Raw genomic sequence first — 12,280 nt, 5'->3', positions numbered from 1 at the left:
CTCTATGAGAGGGTAAGGGATGAGCTGCGGTAGAGGAATGAAATTTTAAGAAACGAGTTCTAGCTTTAACGAAAGGGATTTTTAGATCATTATGGATGGTGAGGTTAGAAATATACGTAGAATGTAGCGTTTTCTAGTTTTCGTGTTTTTTATTTAATTTTACTTTTTACAATCTCTAGCTTTACTTCCGACTACCAAATTAGGTGTCGTGGACGGAGGCGACTCGCAAAACATACTTTACTATAAATTTCTCATATTAACTATTAAATACAATCCAAGACCTAGACACCAGGAATCGAACCCACTAAACCAACAATACATCTTAGCATTGCGGGTCTAGTCTATTAACCGCTCGGCTAAGCGTGGCGCCTTTTTGTCGCTACATTGCGCAATATATGCACGATTGCTTAAAGAAAATTGTTGAAGTAATTTCCATGAAAATTTCCAGATAACATAAAATCGATTTAATATAGCGGCACATTCGGTATATTGATTTTTATTCCCACAGTTTTATCGTCAGATCTGTATGGCGTCTAATTTTATATAACTAATTTTAACATTCAGAGATATATTTATTTTTTTAAATTATACTGTCCACACATTCTGCGAACAGTTCAAACAGAACTCGCTAAATCAACCCACTAAACCAACAATACATCGTAGCTTTGTGGGGTCTAGCCTCTTAACCGCTCGGCTATCGTAGCGTTGCCTTCTCTACGAAGTAAAAGAAGAGTTTGACATTGTTTTCCTTCTAAGGTGCCATTTTGGGTGTAAGGGACGGTCCCCCCTACACCTTTGTGTGCTGTTAAGGGCGGGTAGATCCCATTTATAAAGTCGTGTTTGAAGCACAACCCTCTACCGGATGTACCCTTATATTCTACGAAAAAGTTCATTTTTATCGAAAATGGCTCCTACGACATGCTGTAAACTTGGTATTGGTTGGAGTGGTAAAATCTTATTTGTTACAAAGTATGGTTTTACAAACTGCAAATGTTTGTAAGAATTAATATGGCCAAAATATTTCGAGTTAGTTGAGTATTCCTGATTGGTCATCCATAATCAGTGGTAGATTAATCAGTTTGGCTGATCTGACTTAGTCTGAGTCAGCAAGTGTAACTTAAGACATATCTACAACTAATTGATGATGGAGAGTCCGAAACCGGTCAGGGGTATCAATAAACGTGCATGTTACGACAGGATTAAATCAAAGATATTATCATTTTTTGTTTAGTGGTCTGTTCTTATCAAGTCATACGTATTTTCGAATTAAAAAGAGTTGTTACTAACTCTGAAAAAATGAAATTATTTAATATTATTTCAAAACCATGGCGGCTCTGATTTGAATTCTAGTTTTGGATTGAACATCCCCTCTACCGGAAGTATCCTAATAGTTTAGAGCAGTGGTGGGCAAACATTTTTAATGGGGGGGGGCCACACAGAAATTCTAGAGGAGGGCCAGAATTATAGAAAAAATGCATTTTGTGTTAAAGCTTTTAATCATAACATTATAAAAACATTACAGCATTACACACTTGTGTAACTACGCGGCTAGTTTAGCTTCACCTATAGGTTATGCATCTATTATTCTACTAAGTAGAATCTACTTTAAACTTCTCGACCGTCAAAACGTAATTATAGCGGGCCATATACTATCCATGTCGATGGACCCTCGGCGGGCCGGATTAAATACTTTCGCGGGCTGGAGTTGGCCCGCGGGCCGTACTTTGCCCATCACTGGTTTAGAGTATAGTTTGAGAGAATATTAATGAGTTGGAACGTTGAGAAGTAGTAGTAGTAGTAGTTTCTCGAGTAGTACGAGAAAGTCGTGTTCAACGAGACATTTTTTTTCTCTTTAGTATAAATCGTAATTTTGCGAGGAAGACGCATGCGTAAAATTACCATAGACTTAACTTTTGATCATTATTCATTTTAATAATTTAATTTATTAAGATTCGTAAAAAATATACCAAAAAAAAAATACTACTAATTCAATTTTAAAATTGAAGGGAAAGTAAATTACAAAAATAAATAAATAAATGAAATAGCAGCGTAGACAATAAATACCCTTGTCTCTTTTTCCCCTAACTCTTCTTCAAAATTATTCTTAGATATCTACCGTTAACAGAAGGAAATTATTTTTCAAAAAAAGAACGTAACAGACAGACAGACCGAGTGAGAAGATTGACTATAAAAGAAAGCAGTTCAAAGAGAACAGCAAAGAGAAGAGAAATAAATTAACAACAGCAAAAGAAAAAATGAGTTTCGATTAAAGATAATTGAAAGAGACATTAAAAAGGTTCAAAAAAAAAACAAAGAAACAGGAAAAAGAGAAGAGGAAATGAAATCATTTCATTCAAATTACAGATATTGATTTAAATTCAATACGAGTTCAATACTCGGTCAAAAACCCTTAATTTTTTTTACTTTTTCTTGTGTATGTTGTATATATAATTCAATATATATTAAGATAATATCTATGTATACACTTTTTACCTATATCTTTGAAGTAGATACGTATAAATATACGTAACATTGCGTGTATTCGATTAAATAATATATCATGCAACTCTTTATCATACATTTTTTGTTTATTATTATTATTAAAAAAACAATAATTGAATTTTCAATATCATATAATGGAAGAAAAATAGAAATAAGGCTATTATAAAATAAAAGAAAAGAATGTTTTTAAATTAATAACAAAATTAACTTCTAATTAAAAAAAATAATAATAAACTAAAAACAATTTAAGACGTCATTAGTTTTGTAGCAAGATGTGTAGTACTTTTGACCTCTATTCGTTTTTATTGATGCCCTTCATTTTTGTTTTTTTCTTTTTTTGGAGTAGAGCCAAAAATACAAAAACCAAAAAAGAATGGTCAAAATAAATATAATTTAATTGCACAATATATAAATTAATTAATTAATTAAAAATTTATTAATAAAGTTAGTAAACAGTAAAAGTTGATTAAAATATTAATTAAATACTAATAATTAATGTAGTTAATTAAAAATTAAAATTAATCTTAATTAAAACTAATTAATTTAATCAAAATATTTCAATAAATTGTCAATTAAAAAAAAACAAAAGAATTATTTACCTGCAGTTTCGCCCATTATGTAAAAAAGTGCGGATAAATCACTTTTCAGATCTAATTTTAATTAAAATTCTTTAATTAATTTTTTTAAAAAAAATAGTTATAAAACAATTATTTGTATAAATTAATTAAAAATTAATTACAAAACAAAAAATTGAAAAATAAAAAGATAATTAATACTCGTTGGATACAGATAAGAATTTTTTTTAAAAAAAATTAAATACTTGAAGTAAAGCTTTAAGTTGTTGGGCACGCTTGCTTGGAAAGCCCTCAATATACTGAAGCTTTCTTGGTGAAAGCCCGCGCCCCTTTTTTCCAACGAGCATTGCTACCTGGCTAGTACGCATGACTGAACTTTATAGCATCTACCCTCGGAGATTTAACTTTATTATTGTTATTATTTATTGGCAAAAAATGATTTTTTTTTTTTTTTTATTTATTTATTTATTTGTAAAGTTACACCAGCGCTAGACACGCTATAAGTAACAATGACAATAACTGACATCGAACTAACTAATTGAGGGGAGAAGTTACCCAGCGATAACACTCCCTAAGTCATCTCTAGGATTAGCTACTCTCCTCAGAAGAGAGGAAATCGCGAGGCCACTGGCGTTTCAGTCGTCTGGGAGGATGATCTGGATGGTGATGTGATGATAAGTGGCGGACAAGAGGATTGGAATGAGAGTGCAAGTTCTGATGAAAGTAAAAAATGATTTAAAATTAATATTTAATTAATGAAATTAATTGAGGCAGAGAGAGAGAGAGAAAAGAAAGCGAGAAAATAATATTTATTTTTTCAATTTTGAAAACTCAACTGTTTTGCTATCCCATAAAATGAGCGAATCAAATCAACAATATTGAGGATTATTTCATCCAATGTTAAGCCTAATCCTTATACAAAGACCTTTACCAGTTTAATCCACCAGAAAATGTTTAAAAATGTACTTTTTTAAAAAGAAAATTTGGTGTTAATATTTTACATGATTTTCTTTTACTAAAATTCTGATTTTTTTTTTTTATTCTTAAAAATTTGTCATTTTTTTTAAAGTTGGTCAAGCTTTAGAACATATTATTATATTATCATTATTTTTTTTGAGAAAACTAGTATTTCCCAGCAACCTAAAGTAATTTTCCTGAGAAAAACTAGTGTTTTCCAGCAACCTAAAGTAATTTTCCTGAGAAAAACTAGTGTTTTCCAGCAACCTAAAGTAATTTTCCTGAGAAAACTGGTGTTACCTAGCAATTTAAAGTAATTTTCCTGACGAAAACTGGTGTTTCCCAGCAACCTAAAGTAATTTTCCTGACGAAAACTGGTGTTTCCCAGCAACCTAAAGTAATTTTCCTGACGAAAACTGGTGTTTCCCAGCAACCTAAAGTAATTTTCCTTTTCCTTTTTTTTTTTTTTTTCTACAGAACAGTAATAATGTGTACATAAAGCATGTGCGTTGGCTTAAAAGATTGGAGCGATTAGTTGTACCCCACAGCTCTATTCTATACGTCCAGATAGGTTTCAAAATAGAAGCGTTAATCAGTCTTTTGTTGTCTAGAGAGAGTTTAGATCTATCGTCTAAGAGTCTTTTATGTGGCCGATAGCGTCTGTTCAGTTCTGTTCTTTTAAGTCTATGATTTAAATATAAAAAAATATGTATAATTGAGGTCTACTACCTTATTATTACAAATTTAAGTTAAGAGAAAATTTAATTATGTACCTTTTAGAAAAGTCGTGTGAGTGACCACCAGATTTTTTTTTTTTTGGATCTGGGAGAAAGTTGGGTTGATAAGGGACCAACCGAAAGGATTTGAGATTGGGTGAAAGGTCAACTAGTTTGGTAACAGTACATGATCCAAAAGAGGTTACGGGTCGCTGAGTTTGTATAAACTAGAAGAGTAAGAAGTCGTGACATTGACGAAATGGCAGGAGGGGTTTTTCCCAGTATAAGAACCCCAGCAGCATCACCAGCCAATCCCCCCTTACCCCCACCAATAAAAAGTCCACGCTAACCCAAAGTATAATCCATATAGAAGGGCAAAAACAAGAATAAATGTATGTTAGTTATGAAGTCCTGATCCCTTCAACCATAGTGTGCAAGCTCCTATACTTTTTTTTTGAGTTCTTGTTTACTTTTCAAAGAGTTTAAAGCCAACAAAATTCTTTTGCTTGGTGTCACTTAGTAAAATCATCAATTATTTTTGAATTTATTCATTCAAATTTTTTTTAGCTGCTAGAAACAGTGATTTCTTTAACTATAGCACATTATAGCACAGATCACGTTGGATCTGTGTTTAAACTTCCAGAAAACCTCAACAGCATCACATCATGGGCCACGGAAAATAAGCTTCCACTAATTGTAGAGAAGACCAAAGCAATTGTTACTGGCTCCAACTCACTCCTTAAATCATTGGCTCCTCTTCCTAATCTTTTCTTATGTCCCAATAAAATATTGTTCCTCTGTGAAGAATTTCGGTATCACTTTTGGCCAAAAGCTATCCTAGAAAAACCAAGTTTCCCAAATCTCTCGCCGTTCCATCCACATCCTGAAGCTTCCCGTCACTTTTTTCCCAATTAAGACCCGGCAACTCCTAGTTTCCTCTCTTGTTTTCTCTCCCTTTTCGACTATGGTTGCTTAGTGTATGGCTGGTTTTTCTGGTGACACTGAAGCTAAGCTCAAGCGCCTCCATGAACTGCTTTATAAGATTTATTTTCAGCATTCCCAGAGACTCTCGCATTTCGCACTGCTACGATGAGTTGAAGTGGCTTTTCCCCTGCCTACCGCCGCCAATATTTGTTTTTGGCCTTCATTCCTATTCCAAGTTATCCAATCTCAAAGAGACCATCTTATATTTTCCAACTCTACAAGTTCCAAATCCTCGATCCATTCTCGTAGTACTAGATCTCGTCTCCTCTGATCTCTATATTCCCGTCACACCGTACTTCATCCTTTCACAAATCCTTCTAGAAACGCGCTACCTCTTTCTGGAACTCCTTACCATCATCTGTCCGCCATGGTCCTACCCTTTCCATCTTTAAATCCCTTCTGTTCAATGATCTCCTTTCTACCCAGCTTCAATTGAATGCATCTATTTCCTTAATTTTAATTCTTATTTTCTGTTAAATACTTACTTATTTTTTTGTAAAAAAATATCTGAAATATAGGACCAACCAATAGGGTCCCCAAGCTGTACATGTATTTATTCTTAGGGGACAATAGTCCCAGGATAATAAATTTATTTTCACTCATTCATTTATATAATATATCTATTATATCTTTCCCTCTCATATAATTTAAGTAATCGCCAGCTGATTTAATAATTTTAAAGGAAGTATTAGTCCGGAACAGGACCGAAACTGTCCAATAGCAATTCTTCTCTTCCTCTTTTTAGCATATCACCACTAGGAACACTAAGAAAGGATAGAATATGAATGAGGTCAAATCAGGAATTTAAAAAAAAGAACTATAAAGGTGAATAAGGACCTGGTGGGAAAAAATAAAACAAGGTAATTTGAGGTGGTTTGATCACCTGGGTAAGAATGGTTGAGCAGGATACCGTAAGTCATCCGGGAGGAGGAGGAAGAAGAGTGAGGCCATGGAAACGATGGCTGGAAGATGTGGAACAGGATCTCAGGTTTTTTAGGTGATTACGATGTAGCTCTAGAGAGAGGGTGAAGTGGGGGGGAAACAGACCAAAATTCAGGCTTCCTCAAAATATAATATTTTAAGTCAAGAATTGCTTCCATCTTAAGACTTTTACATCTATATTTAATCCAGTCCCCCAAACAAATTACAAACCAAATTAAAATATCTTACGTTCACCTAGATTCCAATTTCCTTTCAGTTGAACTAATGAATAAATAATTAAATACATTTAAAATTTATATTCACCAAATTACAAGAATTTAGATTCCTATTAAATAATTAATTAGAGTTTTTTGTTAAAATGTCAGAAAGTAATTAACCAAAAAACTCTTTTACCTAATTATGTTTGAACTTTAGGTCGTTCATATTAACTGAGCTTTAATATCTTTAATTTGAACTCAGTAATGGTTTCTTTACTAATTGATTTTTCAATTTAGTATCGTGTGTTTCTCAAATTATTTTTTTAATAACTTAATTTCTGAATTCAGTTAAAGCTAGTGCTGCACGAGACCGAGACGAAACGTCTCGGTCTCGGTCTCGTCGAGATATCTCGGTCTCGGTCTCAGTTTTTTTGAATTTTTGTTTAAGTATTAAAAGCGGTTTGCTATTAATAATCTTTTCAAAAAATGTTATTACTTTCTAATAATTATTTTAATTTATATATTGGTAATGAAAATGTGTGTAAAAGAAGACAACTACTTATACTTCAATGCATCATATGTTACTATTACTGTTATATATCTTTATATAATTTCAAAAAGATGTTAAAAACGCGCCAAATGAAAGACCCAAATAACATATCTGCCTACTATATCAAGTCGATTCGTGAAATAAAAAATACACCTCCCAACAAACTTCCCGCTCCATTAGTTATGGCTGTTGGTGAAGATAAAGAATCTGATGATTCACCTTTTGACGACGACGACGACGACTGCATCAATATTTTTGCACCATTTGCTCAAAAATCAGCAAATATCACCGAAGCATGGAAGACAGAAATAATTAATTACACCAAATTAGACCAAGCACCAGTAGACGTTGACATTTTAGAATGGTGGAAAACACTTGAGAATTCCTTCAAAAATTTGTCTAGAATGGCGAAAGATATTTTTACTATCTGTGCAACTTCAGTGCCATCGGAAAGATTATTTTCGCAAGCTGCGATGATAATGACCAATAGAAGATCTTTAACTTCTGATTCAGTAAAAGCTCTTTTATGTATCAATGCAAAGAGTATCTTAGAAACGAAAATAGTGCGAGACCTGCGAAGCTAATGAGTATTGTGGTACTGGGTTCGATTCCCGGTCTTAGGCCTTGGATTTTATTTATTGGTTAATAAAAGAAATTTACAGTAAAGTAAGTTTGCTAGTCGCCTCCGTCCGCGACACCTAATTGGTAGTTGGACGTAAAGCCCCGCCTGAAAAATAGGCGATTACTTTACTTTGCTTACTTTACTTATGTAATTCGAAGTCAAATAGATGTAGTAATATTGAACATATATAATTACTTTTAATAATTAATTCAATACCCGTAATGATTATTTATTAATAAAGAACACAATTTTATAACTTTGTAGCTAAAAATTAATATTTGAAAAACCGAGACGAGACCGAGATTTCTCGACGAGATATATATAATGTCTCGATCTCGGTTGCTCAAGTCTCGTCTCGGTCTCGGTCTCGGTCTCGGTACCGAGACCGAGATTTGTCTCGTTTCTCGTGCAGCACTAGTTAAAGCGATTAATTTTTGTAAAAACGACTCGTAAATTTTAGAAAGAGTTTTAATTTGTTTAAAAATAAAGTTTTCAGAAATGTCTTTCATAATGTATGAATTTAAGGACATGAGGGAAATCCTAGGCTTTTTCCAGCAGGAGCCCTCTTGAGAGAATGTGTAGACAAGGGTGGGTCGAAGAGTGTAATGAGTCAACACTATCTATTCAGAAGTACGGTTTCAATATTAGAATTGGGTTTATCTCACTTTGATCTTGAATCAGTTTTAATGAAAAGGGTAACGGAAGTCTTTCAAGCAATAAACTCCAAATTCTGTATTAGATGATAATCAGTTTCAATGCCTGACTCAAACTCAATACTCTGATTTTTTTTTTTTTAAGATTTAAGGCGCCCCAAACGTCTGAGGTTATTGGCGGCCGAAGCTTTTTTTTTTTTAAAGCATTGCCCTATCTCTCGTTCCAGTCTACGAGGGTCGTTTGAAAAGTCCGTGCAAAGTCAGAGAGATAGCACCACTGGCGCGTATCGAGGTTATGTTTAGTTAGTAGCATCTCTTGGAAGAACACACACCAAGTTTCAGCCAGATCGGTCTATTTCTTTGTGTTTGGCATTCGTTTGAATCGAGAAAGTCGAGTGATTTTCAAAAAAAAATGGACGAAAAAGAATTTCGTGTGTAGATTAAATACTACTTTATGAAAGGCAAAACGCCTCAGGAGACTAAAGAGAAGCTTGATAAACATTATGGTGACTCTGCACCTTCGATTAGAACAGTTTATAAGTGGTTTCGAAATTTTCTGGAGTGGCCATATGGGCACAAGTGACGCTGAACGTTCTGGACGCCCTGTTGAGGTTACTACTCCAGAAATCATTGATAAAATCCATGATATGGTGATGGATGACAGAAGAGTGAAGGTGCGTGAGATTGCTAGTGCTGTGGGCATCTCGAATGAACGGGTACATAATATTTTGCATCAACATTTGGACATGACAAAGCTATCCGCAAGATGGGTGCCGCGATTGCTCACGCTTGACCAAAAACGAAATCGTGTGAAGTGTTGCAAGGACGGTTTGCAGCTGTTCCAGAAGAATCCGCAGGACTTTAAGCGTCGTTTTGTCATTGTGGATGAAATATGGATACATCACTACACTCCTGAGACCAAAGAACAATCTAAACAATGGATTACCAAGGGGGAATCTGCGCCAAAAAAAAGGCGAAGACCGTTCCTTCGGCCGGAAAGATTATGGCGACTGTCTTTTGGGATTCGCAAGGAATAATCCTCATCGACTATCTGGAAAAGGGTAAAACTATTACAGGTTCATATTATTCATCGTTATTGGACCGTTTGAAAACCGAGCTGCAAGAAAAACGCCCACGATTGGCCCACAAAAAAGTCCTTTTCCATCACGACAACGCACCAGCTCACACCTCAGCAGTTGTGGTCGCAAAATTAATGGAAATAGGGTTCCAACTCGTTTCACACATCCCCCCTATTCTCCAGACTTGGCTCTCTCGGACTACTATTTGTTCCCCAATATGAAGAAATGGCTGGTGGGAAAAAGATTTTATTCAAACGAGGAGGTGATTGCAGAAACGAATGGCTATTTTTCAGACTTGGACAAATCCTATTATTCGGAAGGGATCAAGAAACTAGAGCAGCGTTGGACGAAGTGTATAAGCCTAAAAGGAGACTATGTTGAAAAATAAAAAAGGTTTACCCCCCAAAAAATTAAGTAGTTTTTATTTTTGCACGGACTTTTCAAACGACCCTCGTACACTGTCCACTACCGGACAGTGAACAGTAAGAAGCTCTTAGAAAGAGAAAAATCTATGGGCCAGCAGCTGGATTCGAACCCAGAACCCCCCGCGTGGAAATCCAATACGCTATTCGCATAGTTAGCTAACAGCTAACTCACGCAACTTTACTTTTCGATCATTCAAAACGATTTTGTGGATTTTTTGTTTATGTTTTCTGGCATTATCGCCTCATTTGGACGTCCAGTGCGTTCTGCATCATCGGTGTCTCAAACGACCACGATTGGAGTCCATCAAACAAACGTTTTATTGTTTTGTTTCTGATGGAGCAGAGTTCCATTTCATTGTCAAGTCATTTTCAAGCCACTGCTTCTTCGCTTGAACGGTATTTTTTTCCCCCATCAAGAAGCAGTGTAAAAATTAAAACACGAAATTGTTTTTGATCCATTGTTTTGAAAATAACAAAAGTAGCGTAACTCTTAGCACAATAACTCACAAACTAATGAATAGAATATCATGAAATTTTAACAGCTGTCTTTTGAAGGTTATAGTACTACCTGAAGAAGAGGTGAATGCAATACAACTAGCGCCATCTATGTGTTAGGCCCGGGACTTTTCAGCCCATGTGTTAATCCACTCCCCTAATAATACTCATTGAAAAGTTTGATATTTGACAAAAGAAGTTTTTTAATTGAAAAAAAAAAAGAAATCGTTAAAATTAATGGAAGTAAAAGAATATTTTTTAGTATCTATTATCTATCGTTAGAATAAATTACTTAAATTAAATTAATATTGAAGAATATCGATTATGAATTTTCATCGATAATAAAACGTTTTAAGCAAGACTGTACCGTGGTATTTCCATACCTTATTTTATTTTCACTAAGAAAAGTATTGGTGATTTTGTTTTTCAAACTTCAAAACAAAAGTTCTGTTTAATTCGTTTTCATAAAGCTTAACTTTGTAATTCGAATCCATTTGTAGAAACAGTATCTTTTTAATTTTTAGGAAAGCTACAATTCTGTTTTCATCTTAAAAAAAAAAAACCTACATTCATATGTAATAAGTAAATAAAGCTCAAGCTCTGAGACTCTTAAATAAATATACCTAAAAGAACTCAAAAAGAAAAGACTACTGAGAAGATATTGCAACCTGGTTTTGGGTAAGAAAAAAGGTACCTCTTTACTCACTAAGCAATAGGGGGACAAGAGCTCCTCTATTCCATGGATTTCCCTCAAGTAAGTATTTACTTCCTTTCAATCCAGAGCAGTTTTCGTATCAAGGCACAGATATATATATATATATAAAACAGTTTCCCTAAGCCAATGTTTACTATTGTTTAGATTTGCCTTCCATAAGGACGTTATATTTATGTAGGGATTTGATTGATAAAAAAAAAAAAAGATAAGCTTTTATTTTGAAATAACTTCACAAAAATCACTGCTTTATTCAAATTTCAAGTACAACAAAGCTGATTTAATAAATGGAACACAAACACTTTTTTTTTAATAACACTGAACTCTCAAAAATAAATGCACTTTTCTTCTAATATCTCAAATTCAGCTGTTCCTTTAGCACATCCAACAAAAAAAAAACGTATCCGTAACCTAGCAACCTTAAAAAACAAAATCCGTAACCTAGCAACCTTAAAAAACAAAATCCGTAACCTAGCAACATTAAAAAACAAAATCCGTAACCTAGCAACCTTAAAAAACAAAATCCGTAACCTAGCAACATTAAAAAACAAAATCCGTAACCTAGCAACCTTAAAAAACAAAATCCGTAACCTAGCAACCTTAAAAAACAAAATCCGTAACCTAGCAACCTTAAAAAACAAAATCCGTAACCTAGCAACCTTAAAAAACAAAATCCGTAACCTAGCAACCTTAAAAAACAAAATCCGTAACCTAGCAACATTAAAAAACAAAATCCGTAACCTAGCAACCTTAAAAAACAAAATCCGTAACCTAGCAACATTAAAAAACAAAATCCGTAACCTAGCAACCTTAAAAAAAAAAACTCCTTTAAACAGCTGAGTACAACTTAAAACAAAATACTGTCTTCAAT

General features: G+C 33.9%; 1 protein-coding gene across 8 annotated transcripts in view; it reads right to left on the bottom strand.

Moving 5' to 3' along the window:
• LOC141450059 (band 7 protein AGAP004871) overlaps positions 1-12,280 on the bottom strand; it is a 261,143-nt gene that overhangs the window by 178,992 nt on the left and 69,871 nt on the right. The window contains exons 1-2 of one of the 8 annotated variants that reach the window (XM_074120094.1): positions 3,323-7,426; positions 3,102-3,152 (exon numbers count right to left, since the gene is read on the bottom strand). The exons of 6 other annotated variants lie outside the window; for them this stretch is intronic. In XM_074120094.1, the coding sequence (XP_073976195.1) occupies positions 3,102-3,117 (16 nt within the window). In that variant the 5' untranslated portion in view covers positions 3,118-3,152; positions 3,323-7,426. Of the gene's footprint in view, positions 1-3,101; positions 7,427-12,280 lie in introns of those variants that run through there. One more of the 8 variants, XM_074120093.1, reaches the window with a different exon arrangement.

This window comes from Rhodnius prolixus, unplaced genomic scaffold (genome assembly GCF_049639745.1).
Source record: "Rhodnius prolixus isolate KJV_2025 unplaced genomic scaffold, Rpr scaffold_2, whole genome shotgun sequence".
NCBI classification, from domain to species: domain Eukaryota; kingdom Metazoa; phylum Arthropoda; class Insecta; order Hemiptera; family Reduviidae; genus Rhodnius; species Rhodnius prolixus.
This window is presented reverse-complemented; position numbering and strand designations above follow the sequence as displayed.